The sequence below is a fragment of the Acartia tonsa genome, chromosome 14 (assembly GCF_053477335.1).
Source record: "Acartia tonsa isolate MP-2025a chromosome 14, ASM5347733v1, whole genome shotgun sequence".
NCBI lineage: Eukaryota > Metazoa > Arthropoda > Copepoda > Calanoida > Acartiidae > Acartia > Acartia tonsa.
In genome coordinates, this window is record NC_137273.1 from 11,563,804 (window position 1) to 11,578,899 (window position 15,096).

General features: G+C 31.1%; 1 protein-coding gene across 1 annotated transcript in view; it reads right to left on the minus strand.

Moving 5' to 3' along the window:
* The window catches only part of LOC145305727 (uncharacterized), a 151,075-nt gene that overhangs the window by 88,422 nt on the left and 47,557 nt on the right, over positions 1 to 15,096 (minus strand). Inside the window, exons 21-26 of the mRNA XM_080147466.1 lie at positions 14,122 to 14,223; positions 6,139 to 6,234; positions 4,561 to 4,707; positions 1,811 to 1,926; positions 1,210 to 1,348; positions 348 to 368 (exon numbers count right to left, since the gene is read on the minus strand). Of these exons, the coding sequence (XP_080003592.1) occupies positions 348 to 368; positions 1,210 to 1,348; positions 1,811 to 1,926; positions 4,561 to 4,707; positions 6,139 to 6,234; positions 14,122 to 14,223 (621 nt within the window). The remainder of the gene's footprint in view (positions 1 to 347; positions 369 to 1,209; positions 1,349 to 1,810; positions 1,927 to 4,560; positions 4,708 to 6,138; positions 6,235 to 14,121; positions 14,224 to 15,096) is intronic.

The following is a 15,096-nucleotide window of genomic DNA, read 5'->3' on the forward strand; positions in this document are numbered from 1 at the left end:
TTTATTTATTCTTCGTTTCCTGAAAAAAATTTATATGATTTTTTATACTTTGTGTGAGTTCTAAATTGCCAAAAATCCTTGAGAAAAGAGAAAATATTTTTAAAAAATTTTTTGGAAAATCCGCAAGTTCAGAACTCAGTATTTTTGGGGGATTTTTTTTTATAAATTTCAAACCAACATCATTCTAAATTATACCAATTCTTGATAAATTTTAAAGTATAACTAACAATAATCTTATATACGGACAACTTTGCTTTTACCTACATCATACATGGTTATTTTTAATAACCAAATTAAATACATATACATATACCATCAGCCTACTTGAATTAGATTACAATAATTACCGTTTTATCATCTTCCCCATCCTAAAAGCACCAAAATTGAAGTTTATTAAAACAATTTAGGTTTGATATACTTGTTGTTTAATTTTTATTGATATAATATATGTATAGTTATGGTGATTTTAAAAAAAATAATTAGAAATGTTTTTTAGTAATTTTTTTTTATAGTCACCCTGTAGAATTATATTACAATGAAATTGTTATGAAAAGTATAAGTATAAATATCATGCAAAACAAATAGAAGAACCGGACAAACCAATGTAAACCTGTTAGATTGTCAAACCCTGACAATACTTTCAGCTTTTTATCGACATACAACTAATAATAATTTATGAAAGTGGTCTTTGATGACCATCTAACGACATTGCAATTTATTAACACTTAAGTCTTTGACATGACGCAGTTCTACTCATTGTTTTGTATAACATACATTTAAGCATATACAAGGTGTATAAAAATAAAAGAAAAATAGAAAAAAATAATAGAAATTGAAATAGAAATACATTTGTCATTTGACCACCTAATAAAATATTAAAAATGATTAATTTTTGTCTCAAATTTAATGAAAAAATGACCATAATGGTTGAAAAGGTAATCAACCCCGTAATTAATACAATTGGTACAGTTTTTATATGATTTGTCAAAGAAAATAATTGTTCGCTGTCTATTTTGCTATTAATATGCCTCTATTCTGCGCAGCTACTCACTGTCCGCAAATATTTTTGCATTTCTGAAAGAATTTGCATATCTACCATTTAAAACTAAAGTTTGTAATTTTTCTTTTCTTTTTCAAAGAAGGATTTTTATGCTATGCTACTTTTGGACAAAATTGTCCCTATATTAATATTACAAATGGCTGCCTTACCTCCTTGACATTGACTTTACCCGCGCTTTCGTCCTCTCCAGCCTCGTTTGAGAAGACAACCTTGTAGGTACCCGCGTCCGCCATCTGGAGGTTTACCATCTGCAGGCTGGCGTACAGACCGTCGAAAGTAATCAGATACCTTGAAAAACGTGAATATAGATAAAGATTTTTATCAATGTGAACAATAAACAAATTTGTTAAAGGGGTTAAGTTTGGTTAGGATGAGTGAAGGTTTGGAGAGTCCTGTAGAGATAGGGTTTGCGATGGGAGAGCTGCAATTTTATCTAGAAATCTTTTGAATTCTCTAAAGTAACCCAGCATCAAACCACTCAGGACGGTTGATAACAATGTATGTAGAGCCAGAATGTTATAATCCCATTTATTGCAGACAACCAACCATTCGATTGCAAGGCCTTTGTTTGCAAAGCCTAACTATGCATTGTAATAATTTTCCAAGGAATTCCTGCTACTCTTAATATAGATTTGACAGCAGTAAGTACATATTGTTTTACTTCTTTAATTTTGATAACAGTTTGGGTAAGATTCGAACCTATCACCTCCGCGACGACGATATTATCTTATAATAAATGCAGTTTCTTACTTGTCGTTGGCCTCAATGGGGTTATCATTGAAGTACCACTGCATCTTACACTCTCCCTCCTCCATTTCATCTTCAAGACGACATTTAAACTCAATGTCCTCGCCCTCCTTCTTGATCTACAAATATGTACAGGATGTCATTAGAAGCTAAACAAGTGTCAAAATTATTAGTTGAAATGTTTGAACAATACTATTTTTAAACTAGAAAATCAAAATTAAAAATAAACAAGTGTCAAAATTATTGGTTGAAACGTTTAAACACTATCAGTTTTAAACTAGAAAATCAAAATTTTTTATAAGCCACTGAATATGATAACGTGCTAATAAAACTTTGGGTATCAGTATATTTAAAGTTCCATCCCTGTCTACAAAAAAGTTAGCAGGTATTGCCTGTCAATCAACATCCTGATTTATAACTACAATATCAAATCAAGTTTATTAATTTCTTCCCCATAAGTTACTAGTTACCAAGAAATAAGTTTAGCCAATAAGACTTTGAATGGCCGATAAATTGATGTACATCCCCAATTATGATATACAAAATTACCCCTTTAGTAGATTAAATTCCGTGGTTGGAACGTTTGTACACCAAACTTAAAAAAACAACCAATTAAAATTCACTGAAGTCCCTAAAGTTGTTATGCCAACCAACAAGAAAACGTTATTTTAAAACTTTGGGGACTAATATAATAAACAGCCCATAGTCCTCTCTATTTCTGGGGATCAATGACATCACTCTAATTTGTGTGTGTGGGGGGGGGTGTCTACACCCCTTCTTCTGAACGCCACTGATTGCATTTTTATGAAGGAATGTGCATAATACCCCTAGAGTTCCTCTGTATAACATAATAAATATTTATGTAGGTTGTGTAAGAATGTCATATCAATTATACATAATTCGAGTATAATTATGTCCATGTGAGCGAGACAAATAGACTCTTAAAAAGCATAACTTGTACATCTTGTCTGTTAGTCTGTAAAGCAAAATAATTATAGAGATCCAGTGTACCATCTCTCTCTCTCTCTCTCTCTCTCTCTCTCTCTCTCTCTCTCTCTCTCTCTCGTATTAATATCAAATGTTGCTTTAAAGTGGTAAAATAACTCAAAATTAACTGTCATTAAATTTTACAACAGATGGAATAAACTGTATATCATCTACTCTTTTTATCAATATCTTTACATAAGATATTATTACTCAAAAATATTTATATTATTTCTTTTACTACCAGGAGGGTAGGGAGGGGACAATGAAAGGTGAACTGATCTACAACCTCATCTACATTCCAATAATTAAATACTGCTAAAAATATAAACTTTTTAGTAGAATAATTGGATCTACTGCAGTTCACGGTAAAATATTGCTGGTAACGAATATTGCCAAAAATCTATGAATTTTAAAGGCTGCTAGCTGCCAAACGGCTGAACGTACAGATCATACCCGCACATCATTTTATGCGGTATAAGAAGGCCTACAAATAATCTAAAATAGCCAAGATCCAATGATACACAGGGAAAGCTTTACTGAAGAAAAAACGCGTAAAATAGGCCTTTTTCGCGCATTTCTCTGCACCGCGAGATAATTATGCATTATTTATTTATGGCTATTCCAGATTATTTTTAGTCCTTCTTATGCCGCTTGAAACAGTGTGCGGGCATGATCTGTATGTTCAGCCGTTTGGTAGCTAGCAGCCTTTAAAATTCATAGATTTTTGGCAATATTCGTTACCAGCAATATTTTACCGTGAATTGCAGTAGATCCGAATAATTTATCTTCCTATACATCTATCTCTGATTTGTCCAGAAGCAGGTAGATAATGGTGGGCATTGACTGCCGCATATGTATAACATTCTCAAATCTCATTTGAAAATGTGCATTTTGCTATCATAAAACTCCATTAGAGTGAAGGCATAACCTTATAAACAAAATAGGAGGGGAAGCAACAAGAAAATGTAAATTACGTCGGTCCCCAAAATTGGCTCAAAAACGCTGGGGACTTTTATCCAATCTTGAATAGTAGTGTCCAAACTTTAACACCAATAGGTTCAAACTACAGAGATAATAATAATAATTGGTGAACACAAATTTAGCATTTATTGTCTTATCCCTTAAGATCCCTGACAACCCTAATCTCTTAATCCGAAAAATATTTGGTAGATGGATTCATTCCAAACATAACTTGCATTGTTCCCTGCCACATATTCTAAAAATGTACAATAACATCCACGGATCTGGGGGGATAAGACAATGACCAATAAATTGATGACTATAAAATTAAACACCTCACAAAATTACCCTTTTAGTTGATTGAAATTAAGAAAAGTTTGGACACTGAGAGTGTGTAAAACCCGATCATGATTTAACAATATAAGCCAACGAATGAGATGACGTGTTTTTAAAACGTAAGATAGTAGCCTAATTTGTAGTTCAATGTCCTTAGCTTCCTGGGGGTGCGATACATAATTATTATGCATGTGGCATTCAGTTTGCCCAAAAAGGCCCCCAGAATTTTTAAGGAGGGGGGTATTTAGAAACTATATACAAATTAAATCATGTTCATTTTTGCGTGTTATGACCGTTTACAATTTTATTGATTTACCATTATAATATCCTTCTCTTTTGATACACATTTTTTATAAAATCCAATTATTTTCTATCAACCTACTTCTCATTTTACCCTCCCTAGGTAAAAATCTTAATTCTGAGATCTTAATTTACAAAATCTGAAATTCAGAGGGCAAAAAAATACTTACAAAGTTCTTGAGGAAAGAGGCGATTTCAGGGGCCTTCAGCTCTTTCTTTTCCTCCTTCTTTTTCTTTTTCTTAACCACCTTCTTTTTCTTCTTCTTTACGGTGGAATCCTCGGACTGAGTAGTTTCTGCTCCGATTTGTTCCTTCACCTGTTTTTAATAATTATAGAGTAGCTACGCTTAGATCACACACAAAAAAAGATGAGACTTCAAGACTTATCACAATGGATGGATTTTATTTGATCTCTAGGCTTTTATTTCGATAATATCAATGTTTAAGGTGTATTATACTTGAATGAGTCTCTTTTCAATTCAGACTTTAGACAATAACATGTAAAATGCCAAGATCATAGTGTTATCCGTGCGCAATTATACAGTTAGGGAGTTGAATCCATTTTTATAGAAGCAGAAATATAATCTATGATTATGGTTAGGACCCTCTAAAACTGTAATCTACCCTTCCACTTTCCCCTCTCTTGGTGAAGATATCTTCAACGCCGATACGATTTTTGAAATATAAGATTCCACTTTTGTCTCTCTTGTTGAAGATATCTTCACCAAGAGAGGCAAAAGTGGAATCTTAAATTTCAAAAATCGTATCGGCGTTGAAGATATCTTCACCAAGAGAGGGGAAAGTGGAATCTTACATTTCAAAAATCGTATCGGCGTTGAAGATATCTTCACCAAGAGAAGGGAAAGTAGAATCTTACATTTCAAAAATCGTATCGGCGTTGAAGATATCTTCACCAAGAGAGGGGAAAGTGGAAGGGTATATTACAGTTTTAGAGGGTCCAAACCATAATCATAGATTATATTTCTGCTTCTATAAAAATGGATTCAACTCCCTAACTGTTATAGGCTTCAATATTAATTGTTAAGACTCGCTGAAATCAAAATAAATAATTAGGTCTGCAAAACGAAACTGGAACATTTTGCATGTGAATTATATGACAACTGAGTTCTAGATATCGAATCCTTAAAAATATTTGGGTATAGTCTCTTTCGTAACATCGCGCCTTATGGGGCGATTCTATGTATTTTTTACAGTGGCTTTTCTCCCATTTCTAGCCCCTGCGGGGGACTCTAACCATGCGGGGCAAATTACCTAACCCTATGGGGCAATCACCTAACCCAATATAACCTAACCTAACCTAAAATAACCTATAAAAAGCCATTTTAAAAATACGACGAATCCCCCTTATGGGGCGATGTTACGAAATGGACTATTCCCAAATATATTTTTTGAAACTATATGTCCCTCCCGTACTGACGTGCATAATATATTCATACAACAGCTTTGCTTTAAATAGCACGTCTTTCCACCAGCAATATACATGTGATGAACAAAAATAGTTACTTTTAGGATCGTATTATAGTCATCTTTCCGTGGATATTGAAATCAAAAATTCTAAGATTAATTCCAGTTTTGTTAGACCCAAGGGGACGAAGGTCTTGGCTAACAAAACTGGCATTAATATTTAATTTTATTACCCGTAGAAAATTGTCCATAATACATAATTTGTCGTATTGGGTTAGAACCGGTTCTAATCCAGCGGATATTAATCGGTTTGGAAGACATACCTGTTCTTCCAGAAGTTGTACAGCCTGGCTCTGGCATTCTCCAGTCTTACTCTTGGCTACCAGCTTGTAGATACCCTTGTCTTCCACCTCGGTATCCTAGATAGATAGAGAAGTGGGTAGATAATCCTAGGTATTATTAGAGATAGCCTGATAGATAGCAGATATATAGAGAAAACAAAGGTTGATAGAAATTTAGATAAATAGACAGTTTAATAGATAGTTATTCAGAATTTTATACAAAAATAGATCATCAGATAGAGAAATAAATATTATAAAAGATATTGAAAAAAAATAGGTTTTGAAATAAGTCAGTTTAAAGTTAAATGAGTATGAAAATAAATAGATAGACATATAAGTTTTAAAATAGTCGGATTTAGAAATAGATAAAATGTGACATTAAATATAGAATAAAAACTTTGTTATTTTGTATTTTTCTTAAATGTAATATTTGAATTTTAAAAGGAAAGAAATTGAAAACAAATTTCCTCTTCAGAAAAAAAAGATTTAAACAACCTCTTAGAAATTCCTAAATGATTCCTAGAGATTTGTCTAAACAAATTTTCATAATTCTATTTTCTAAAAAGGAAAATTAATTCTATTTAATTCTTATCCTAATTTAAAGAAAATCTGAATATTTTCTTATAGGGCTATCTATTTAATTTGTGCGCAAGAATATAACTATATGACCCCTCTTATTTCTTAACCCTTACAGATCGGGGTGGGGGGGGGGGGGCTCCAAGAGCCCCCCCCTCTAGTTTTTTTAATCTCATTTTTTTTGTAGGTAAGATGGAGAGCTGTAACTTCATGACTTTTTAAGTTTAGTAATTATACGTCGGCAAGAGTTGATTTTATTAGGATATCTGGTTTGTGTCGGTCGTGGTGTCCGGTCAAAGTCGGTTGGGTAGCAAAAAAAATTAGAAAAAATTCTAAATAAATCTTAATTTCTACATTATGACTTTTGTGTATAAGGTAGAAACCTAAAATGTTTTTGGTGAATACTTAGATATCAATGACCTTCTGATAAAAGTGGTGTTATGACCGTTTGACCGCTCCCTGGCCGACTTTATGACCGATATTTGTCCGGCTTTTACTACAGACATATATCATGAATATCGTGGCTTCTATTACAGCTAGAGACCTATAATTTTTTTTGGTAAATCCTTGAGCAATAATAAACAGATAAAAATATTAATTTGCGCCGCCAACCGCCGTTTTACCGCCGTAACCGCCGAAAATGGCGGTTTCCGTTATTTGCCGTTTTTCGGCGATGATCAGAAAAAGTAATTTTTTTGTTATGAAAAATAAAAGTTCGTCCTAAAATTTGGTCATCCTAGCTGCAAAATTGGCCGCTCTACAGCTGTTTTAAAATTTAGCGGCTGGCCGCTAAAAAGCGGTTAAGGAGCGGTCTGACTGCTATGACTAGAAAAAGTAATTTTCTCTAAAAATACACATGAACAACCAGAAAAAAATTTTACGTCTTTATCTGTACCAGGAGCCGAGATAGAGGGGGGGGCTCTTGGAGCCCCCCCCCCCCCCCCCCCCGATCTATTAAGGTGGGAATTGGGGCCCGATCTGTAAGGGTTAATTGTGCGCAAAATTGCAGGTTATGCGGCCACTACGTATAATTTTGCAACATTGTTGACCTTTGCAATTTATCTAGAGACGTTGTTTTTGCAACATGGATAAAGTGATGCAAAGTAGACACACAAAAAAAGATCTTTATCTAATTGTTAAGGATAAAAATTGTTCTTTATGTTTGAATGGCAGAAAAGTTGCAGCCAAAAAACCACACAATTTTTATTCTCTGTTAGTCATTATATAAACATCATGTCCATAAAATGTCATCTTTTGGCTTTCCTTAATTAATGCACTTTATTCTACATTTGTAAAGGCAACAGAAAAACTATATATGATTTAAATATCAGATATGTTCATTGTTCTCTTTTACATAATGAAATATAGTCAATGTTATCAGTTGATATTTTTTAACATATTTATATTTTCCTTTATCTATGATCTGAACTGATTACTTTATGTCGACAAGCTGGACATGTGCAGTTATAAGATCAGGTTTAATAGTGCAAAAAATAACAACAATATTTTTTATTGTTAATCTTTTAAATTTTGTTAAAAAGTAATTCTGCAAACCGTATATTTCAAAGAGTAATTTGTGTATTTTGGACTAAAGAATAGCATTTAAATACTTTAAATACCACCTTTTTGTTAATAAGTTTGTGCTTTTAAACTCAACTTTGATGGAAGTTATTTTCTTATCAGTGAAATTATTTTATTTTTATATTATTATAAATACTTATTTAAAGCAAACAATTAAATTTTACTTAGCAAAAGTTTTCAGGGAAAAAAAGAGAAAATATTTGTTGTTGACCTATAACAATTAGTCTCACTTTCATTTTTACATCTCAATAATGTTTTTTTGAAAATGACTTCAGAATTTAAATCAAACATTTTTTGCTTAGCAATTCGATGATTTATAATGTAACATATTTATTATGTTTAAAGTCATGCATGTGATATTAAAAGATTTGTTACTCCTTAACGATTAACGGTAATTTGTTCAATTAATCTTAGTTTTGCTTTAAGAATTATTTATCCTTAATGAATAAAATTTCATAAAAATTACTTAACAGCTATGATTTCATTTAGGAATTTGTATATCTTAAATTCTCTAAAGAGTAAGTTAGCCAATGAGCTGAGCTTGATCTTTAAATCATTTTAGGGGTGATTTGGATCGGGACGCGCCAAACTTTCAGCCAATCACAGCGCTGCATTTTCAAAATGCAGCGCTGTGATTGGCTGAAATTTTGGCGCGCCCCGATCTGAATCGCCACTAAAATGATTTAAAGATCAAGCTCTGATTTATAAGACAGCTGATTAAGAAAATTGCTTTTGTTTACAACTATCATTAGTTTTAGAGGATAATCTAAAATTTTTCCTAAATGTTTTTATGCTAGAATAAGGAAATGTTAATCAAATTAAGTAGAAATAAAAATTGTCATATTTTAATTGTCCATTTTTTGTTGACTGTATCTAACAAAAAATTTACCCCGTAAATACTTTCAATAACGTTTTTAAATATCTTTCCGAAGATTTTTGTGAAAAAGGTCCCTATAGATTTAAAGCTCCATGTAGGATATATAGGACTGTTGAAAAAGATATTATGTTTCTGTGTTTCCTCGTATGTCATTACATTTGGCGTTTTTATCTTTATCAAACATCATTTTTTTATTTGTTAATAAAAAAACAAGCAGCTAAGTTTTTAGGATAAATATTTAAAAAAATAACAGCTGTTTGAAGTCTGCAAAATTTCAGATTCCCACTACAATCAGTCGATATATGACCTCGATATTTTAACTTTTACTTTATCATTGAAAAATTTGTAAATATCTGCAAAAATCTGTGAAATTGTTGCAATTTGAGTGCGCAATAAAAACAGCAAAATTTTACTTATATGAAGAAAAATTACAGCTTATAGTAGAATCTGTTGTGAAATTTAATCAAATAATCTAAGTTAATGCTTTTTCATGAAAATTTCCTTAAAAAGTTTAAAAGTGTTTTAGGATCTACTGCAGTTCACGGTAAAATATTGCTGGTAACGAATATTGCCAAAAATCTATGAATTTTAAAGGCTGCTAGCTGCCAAACGGCTGAACGTACAGATCATACCCGCACACCATTTTAAGCGGTATAAGAAGGCCTACAAATAATCTGGAATAGCCAAGATCCAATGATTCACAGGGAAAGCTTCACTGAAGAAAAAACGCGTAAAATAGGCCTTTTTTGCGCATTTCTCTGCACTTCGAGATAATTATGCATTATTGATTTATGGCTATTCCAGATTATTTGTAGGCCTTCTTATGCTGCTTAAAACAGTGTGCGGGTATGATCTGTACGTTCAGCCGTTTGGCAGCTAGCAACCTTTAAAATTCATAGATTTTTGGAATTATTCGTTACCAGCAATATTTTACCGTGAACTGCAGTAGATCCGTGTTTTATGCTAAAATCTTAATTTAATATTTAGACAAAATGTTTGGACATAATTGCAACTGCATTTTCAACACACAGAGTTAAACAGGGAGAGGATTGGTCATTGGCTAACAAATTGAAATTCCCAACGTCAATAACAAGACCTTGTCATTTTTTGGGTGAATTGTTTCGCCATGCAATCTCAATGTTTGATGACATTAAAAAAAGTAAGTATTGCTGACATATTATCAAATATTCAGTAAAAGAGTTATACTAATAACGACATTATGACAAGTCATAATAGTCAAAACAGTTAGGTAGGGAATCAAAATTGAGGGAAAATTATTTTTTTTGTCATATGACTTTCCTTGTCTCTGAGTATTTATACATGACTTGTTTATTTTACATTTGGAACATCGAGCTAGCTTAAAGTTTAACATTCCAATTTAGTTTTTTTAGGAGTGTAGCTACTCCACAATTAGGGTTCATCCTTCATCTATTAGAGTCAATTGAGATGTATTTAAAGCAGCCAAGAAAGCTAGAAATATCTTTCAAAATTGGCTTTCTTAACTGTTTTTTTTTGTCCTATTTTCAGTAGCGCAGCTTTACTGTAATTATAGTCCAACTGTTTGTGAGTCACTGGACAAAAATGAGATTTTCTTGGCATCGGGATATGTATATCATTTAATAATACTGATTTTTAAGCTGCATTTAAAATATTATTTAAAACAAATTATAATATATATCTTTACAACTGCTTGATTTTTTGTGTGTAGTTGTTAAATAAAAAGTTGAATAAAATAAGCATTTTATTAACTTTATACGTTTTTGGCTTGTCTTTATTGTTAAATTGTACTTTTGTACTATCAAATACCATTAAAAATAAATCCATAAAATCATAAATGTGCCAATATCAGATTTTCAATTTTGCATTTTATGATTTTTGAATATCCAATAAATTGTAAAAATTAAAAAAAACACAAAGCAATAAAATAAATCGAAAAAAAAGTTTTAGGAGCGAAGCTTTCTGTTGCTTTCATAAAAACAGACAGCATTACAAAATAAAACGATTTAAATTAAAATTGTTTACTAAGGCTTAAATTAAATTTATATTAAACTTCTTTTATCACATGTTTTCTTGTGTATTGTGCGCCTAGCCTCTAGGGACATTTGAATTTACAATGAAATAGTTATAAACCTTTCCGAGAAATTATATAGGTTTCCCTAAAATAGAGACCTCAATCGAATTAGTTAGTAAAGATTTTAAGGTACACCATTATATCATAGATTAACATCTGAACTTGGCAAGCGACATTTTATGAATTTTGCATCGTTTTATTAAAATTTTAAAGCCTTAAGAGAAAAAGCAATAAAAACTGTTATAAAATTTATTTTGAGCGTTGGACAATTTCTAAACATGAAATGTGACTCACATGTTTACGCTTAAATTTAGCTGGAGTTCTCTAAATAAAGAAAGCATACTCCTAAAATTTATTATGTGTGTGATTAGGATCTTAGCCTCTAGTTCAGGTGGTAGCTAATTTAAGACCATCCACGGCATCTCTTTCAGTGATATTAATTTCTCCTTCGGATTCTTTTAGGTTAGGTTCTTTTTAATCATAAAGTAAGATTTTTTTTGTAGAAGCTTAAGATTTAATAGGTCCCCCCCGGGTTGGTTTTATGCTATTTCATTTTTAGATTTAAGCTATGAGATGGTTTTGGGCTATTATAACCCCCTCCCCCTTTAATGCAGAGTCACTAGAGCTGGTAAGATGTAATAAAATAGGACACCTACCCTTTAAAACTAGGTTTTGATAATAATGTGAATTAGAGTCTGATATCTGCTGTTGTATCTATGAGCCTTTGCTTCCTATTGTCATATCTCTGTCCTATCAAGACATATGAGACAATTTATCATTTCCTTGATATTATGACATTTCAATAATATTATTTTGCTATCCATAATATGTAATATTGCCTTTATTGTATAAACATAAACCCTAGTTTGTATAATGACATCACTTCTTTCTAGATACATTATTGCAAAAAATACATTCTTTAGATTGCAATTTTTTTTCGAATAAATTTAAAAGTTACACATCAAATACGAGTGTTAGTGTTGTACGACCAATCAGAGAACAAGTTAATAGTTTAAGCCAATCAGAGAATAGTGTCAGTCTAACTGTGTCTACTGTATCTACAACCAATGAGAACATGAGTTTTAAATTTTGTAACCAATGAGAGTAAAACAATAACAGTGCTATTAAAACATCTAAAAACTGAAAGCTATAATGAAATCTAAAAGTCATTTTATTTTTAGTAACATAAAGTTTAAAGAAACTGGTAAAACCCAATGCTCTTTTTTAAAGCAAGAATGCATAATCTGAGGAATAACATAAAACTATAATGATAGAGTAGCTGCGCTACCAAAATAAACACCTAACATGATGTGTAGCCAAAAATTTGCCTTTTTACTTGTCAAGGTCCAAACATCCTTTTTTAACCTTTTTTTGAATGTAAACAATTCTCAATAGAGACTCATTTACAAGGTGTGGCTTAGTAACTGCAAGAAATGACAATAAAATAGCAAATTATATGTATTTTTTGTAGTAAGTAGGTGGATTAAGTTTAATTTGCAGAAAATTCTTATTCTCAAAGATTGTAACAAAAACAAATCTCTTCAAACATTAACCCTTAATATTTTTTTTAAAACCTTTACATGCTTTTTGCCGATCTACGAAAATGCAAACATTTATTGTTGTATTTTTAGCACAACTCATTTAAAGTCGACCTTCAATGTTTTTTAAAGCGCATTACTTGGCCAAAAAAGTCTTAATTTAGATTTTTAATTTCTCTCTAAACTCTACTTTTCGGCTAGTCAAAATTAACATTTACCTCAATACATCGTCTTGTATTCTAGATTGATAAGTCATATTGAATTCTTATGTACATTAGTCTTATATGAGTAAATTTTTTGTCTGGAGACCTTAACTGTGCATAGTTTTGAAGGGCGCATTTTTTAAAAACCAAACATTTTAGATTAACATTATAGTTCAAATGATGTTTGTCCAAAAATGTAAGATGCATACTACTTCTTTATGGTTTGTATCTTGCAGAAATAAATCAAACTGGGTAGCTAGCTAATATAAATGGGCATATCATGGACAAGAATAATTATTGAGTATCTGCGCTAGTCTAAGGAGTGGCGCCTTAGGACAATTTTACTATACTCCACTAATAGATCTAGTACCTTCGTTGTTTAAATAATAATCCTTCTAGACGAGTTTTGTTGTTTACATTGATTCCCATGTGATAATATAGAATAATACAATTTCAATTACTGATTCACTAGCTAACTTTTTATTTTAGATAAAATGTACTAATAACAGTTGTTTTGGTTCTTTGTCATTTTTTACCAATCAATTGGTCTGATAGTCCCTACACCGTGTTAATATTGGTCAAATTAAGAGAAAAATCATTTAGTCTTTCTATATTTATTACCGAACAATTTTGTTCGCATACGCGAAAGAAAACAAGACAATGAAAAAAAAACTTACAAATTTTCAAACTTAAATTTGAAAATTTATTTTTTCTTCCATATACAATAAGGAAAGTTTGTTTTGATTTAAATAGTAATTTATTTTTGGCAGTCAGTGGAATTAACTTTTCGTCCAAATTAAGAATACCCCTCAAAAGCAACAACTACTTATTTTCAAACTTTTGAAAAGACTCCCTTTATCTTGTACAAGGCCGCAAAATAAGATTTCAAGTATTTTTCTGTGGTCAAATATTTTTTGCAGAGCAAGTTTATTTTTTAAAGCCCAATGTTTTGTTTACATTTTTATTTTACAACAAAATACTATTCTTTTAGGATTTAAGTTTTGTCAACAATTTTGGCAATTTCAACTGAAGATATATCATAAACAAAATTAAAAAAGGATTTATAATTTAGGTAAGGAAATGTCAACATAAAAAATCTACGAAATTGAAAAAACTTACCATAATTTCCAGCTCAACGATGGTTTCGCCAGTTTTGACTTCTGACTTCTTTCTTGTGACAGAATACCTTTTGTCCTTCTTCACATCAATGGCTTGGCCTTCCTGAAAACAAAATTCATATAAATATTTTTTCAGGAAAGCTTTATTTATGAAATAATACTAAAAAAAGAAAATGTATGCTAATATTTTTATCAAATATGCTTTTTCTATATTATTAACACTTCTTTTTTAATAGTGAGAGAGAGAAAACAAGACAGATAGAGAGAGAGAGAGAGAGAGAGAGAGAGAGGGAGAGAGAGAGAGAGAGAAAAAAAAAGATAGATAGATAGATAGATAGATAGAGAGAGAGAGAGAGAGAGAGAGAGAGAGAGAGAGAGAGAAAAAAAGAGAGAGAGAGAGAGAGAGAGAAAAAAAAAAAGAGAGATAGATATATAGATAGATGGAGAGAGAGAGAGAGAGAGAGAGAGAGAGAGAGAGAGAAAGGGAGGAGAAGAGGGAAATTGTTGAATTATAAAGTTGAAATATTCAAGTAATCAAAAGATTACAGAAATTTTTTTTATACCTATACAAATTAAAACCTTTGATATTGAAAATCTTTTTATTGCAAAAAAAGATGAAAAAATATGCGAAAAGACATGTACTAAAATATTCTATTTATTGTGAATGTTTTGTATATTGACAATATGTTTCAACAGATGTCAATCTAAACAAGAAATATGTAATGCAATTCCTATTTAGAATATACTGCAATGGTTGGAGGGTACAGAAAAGGTACAAAAATGTTAAAAAAAGTTTATATATCTAAAAAGTAGCAATGGCTTTATAATGAATAAATTTAACTATAAAACAAACAGAAGAGCGGTCTTACTATTAAACAATGGTTATAGAGTAATTGCGCTTCTAATCAATCGATTTTGTGTACCTTATTGTCTTTTATTTAGAGTAACAACTTTAAACTATAAATTACTTTTAAAA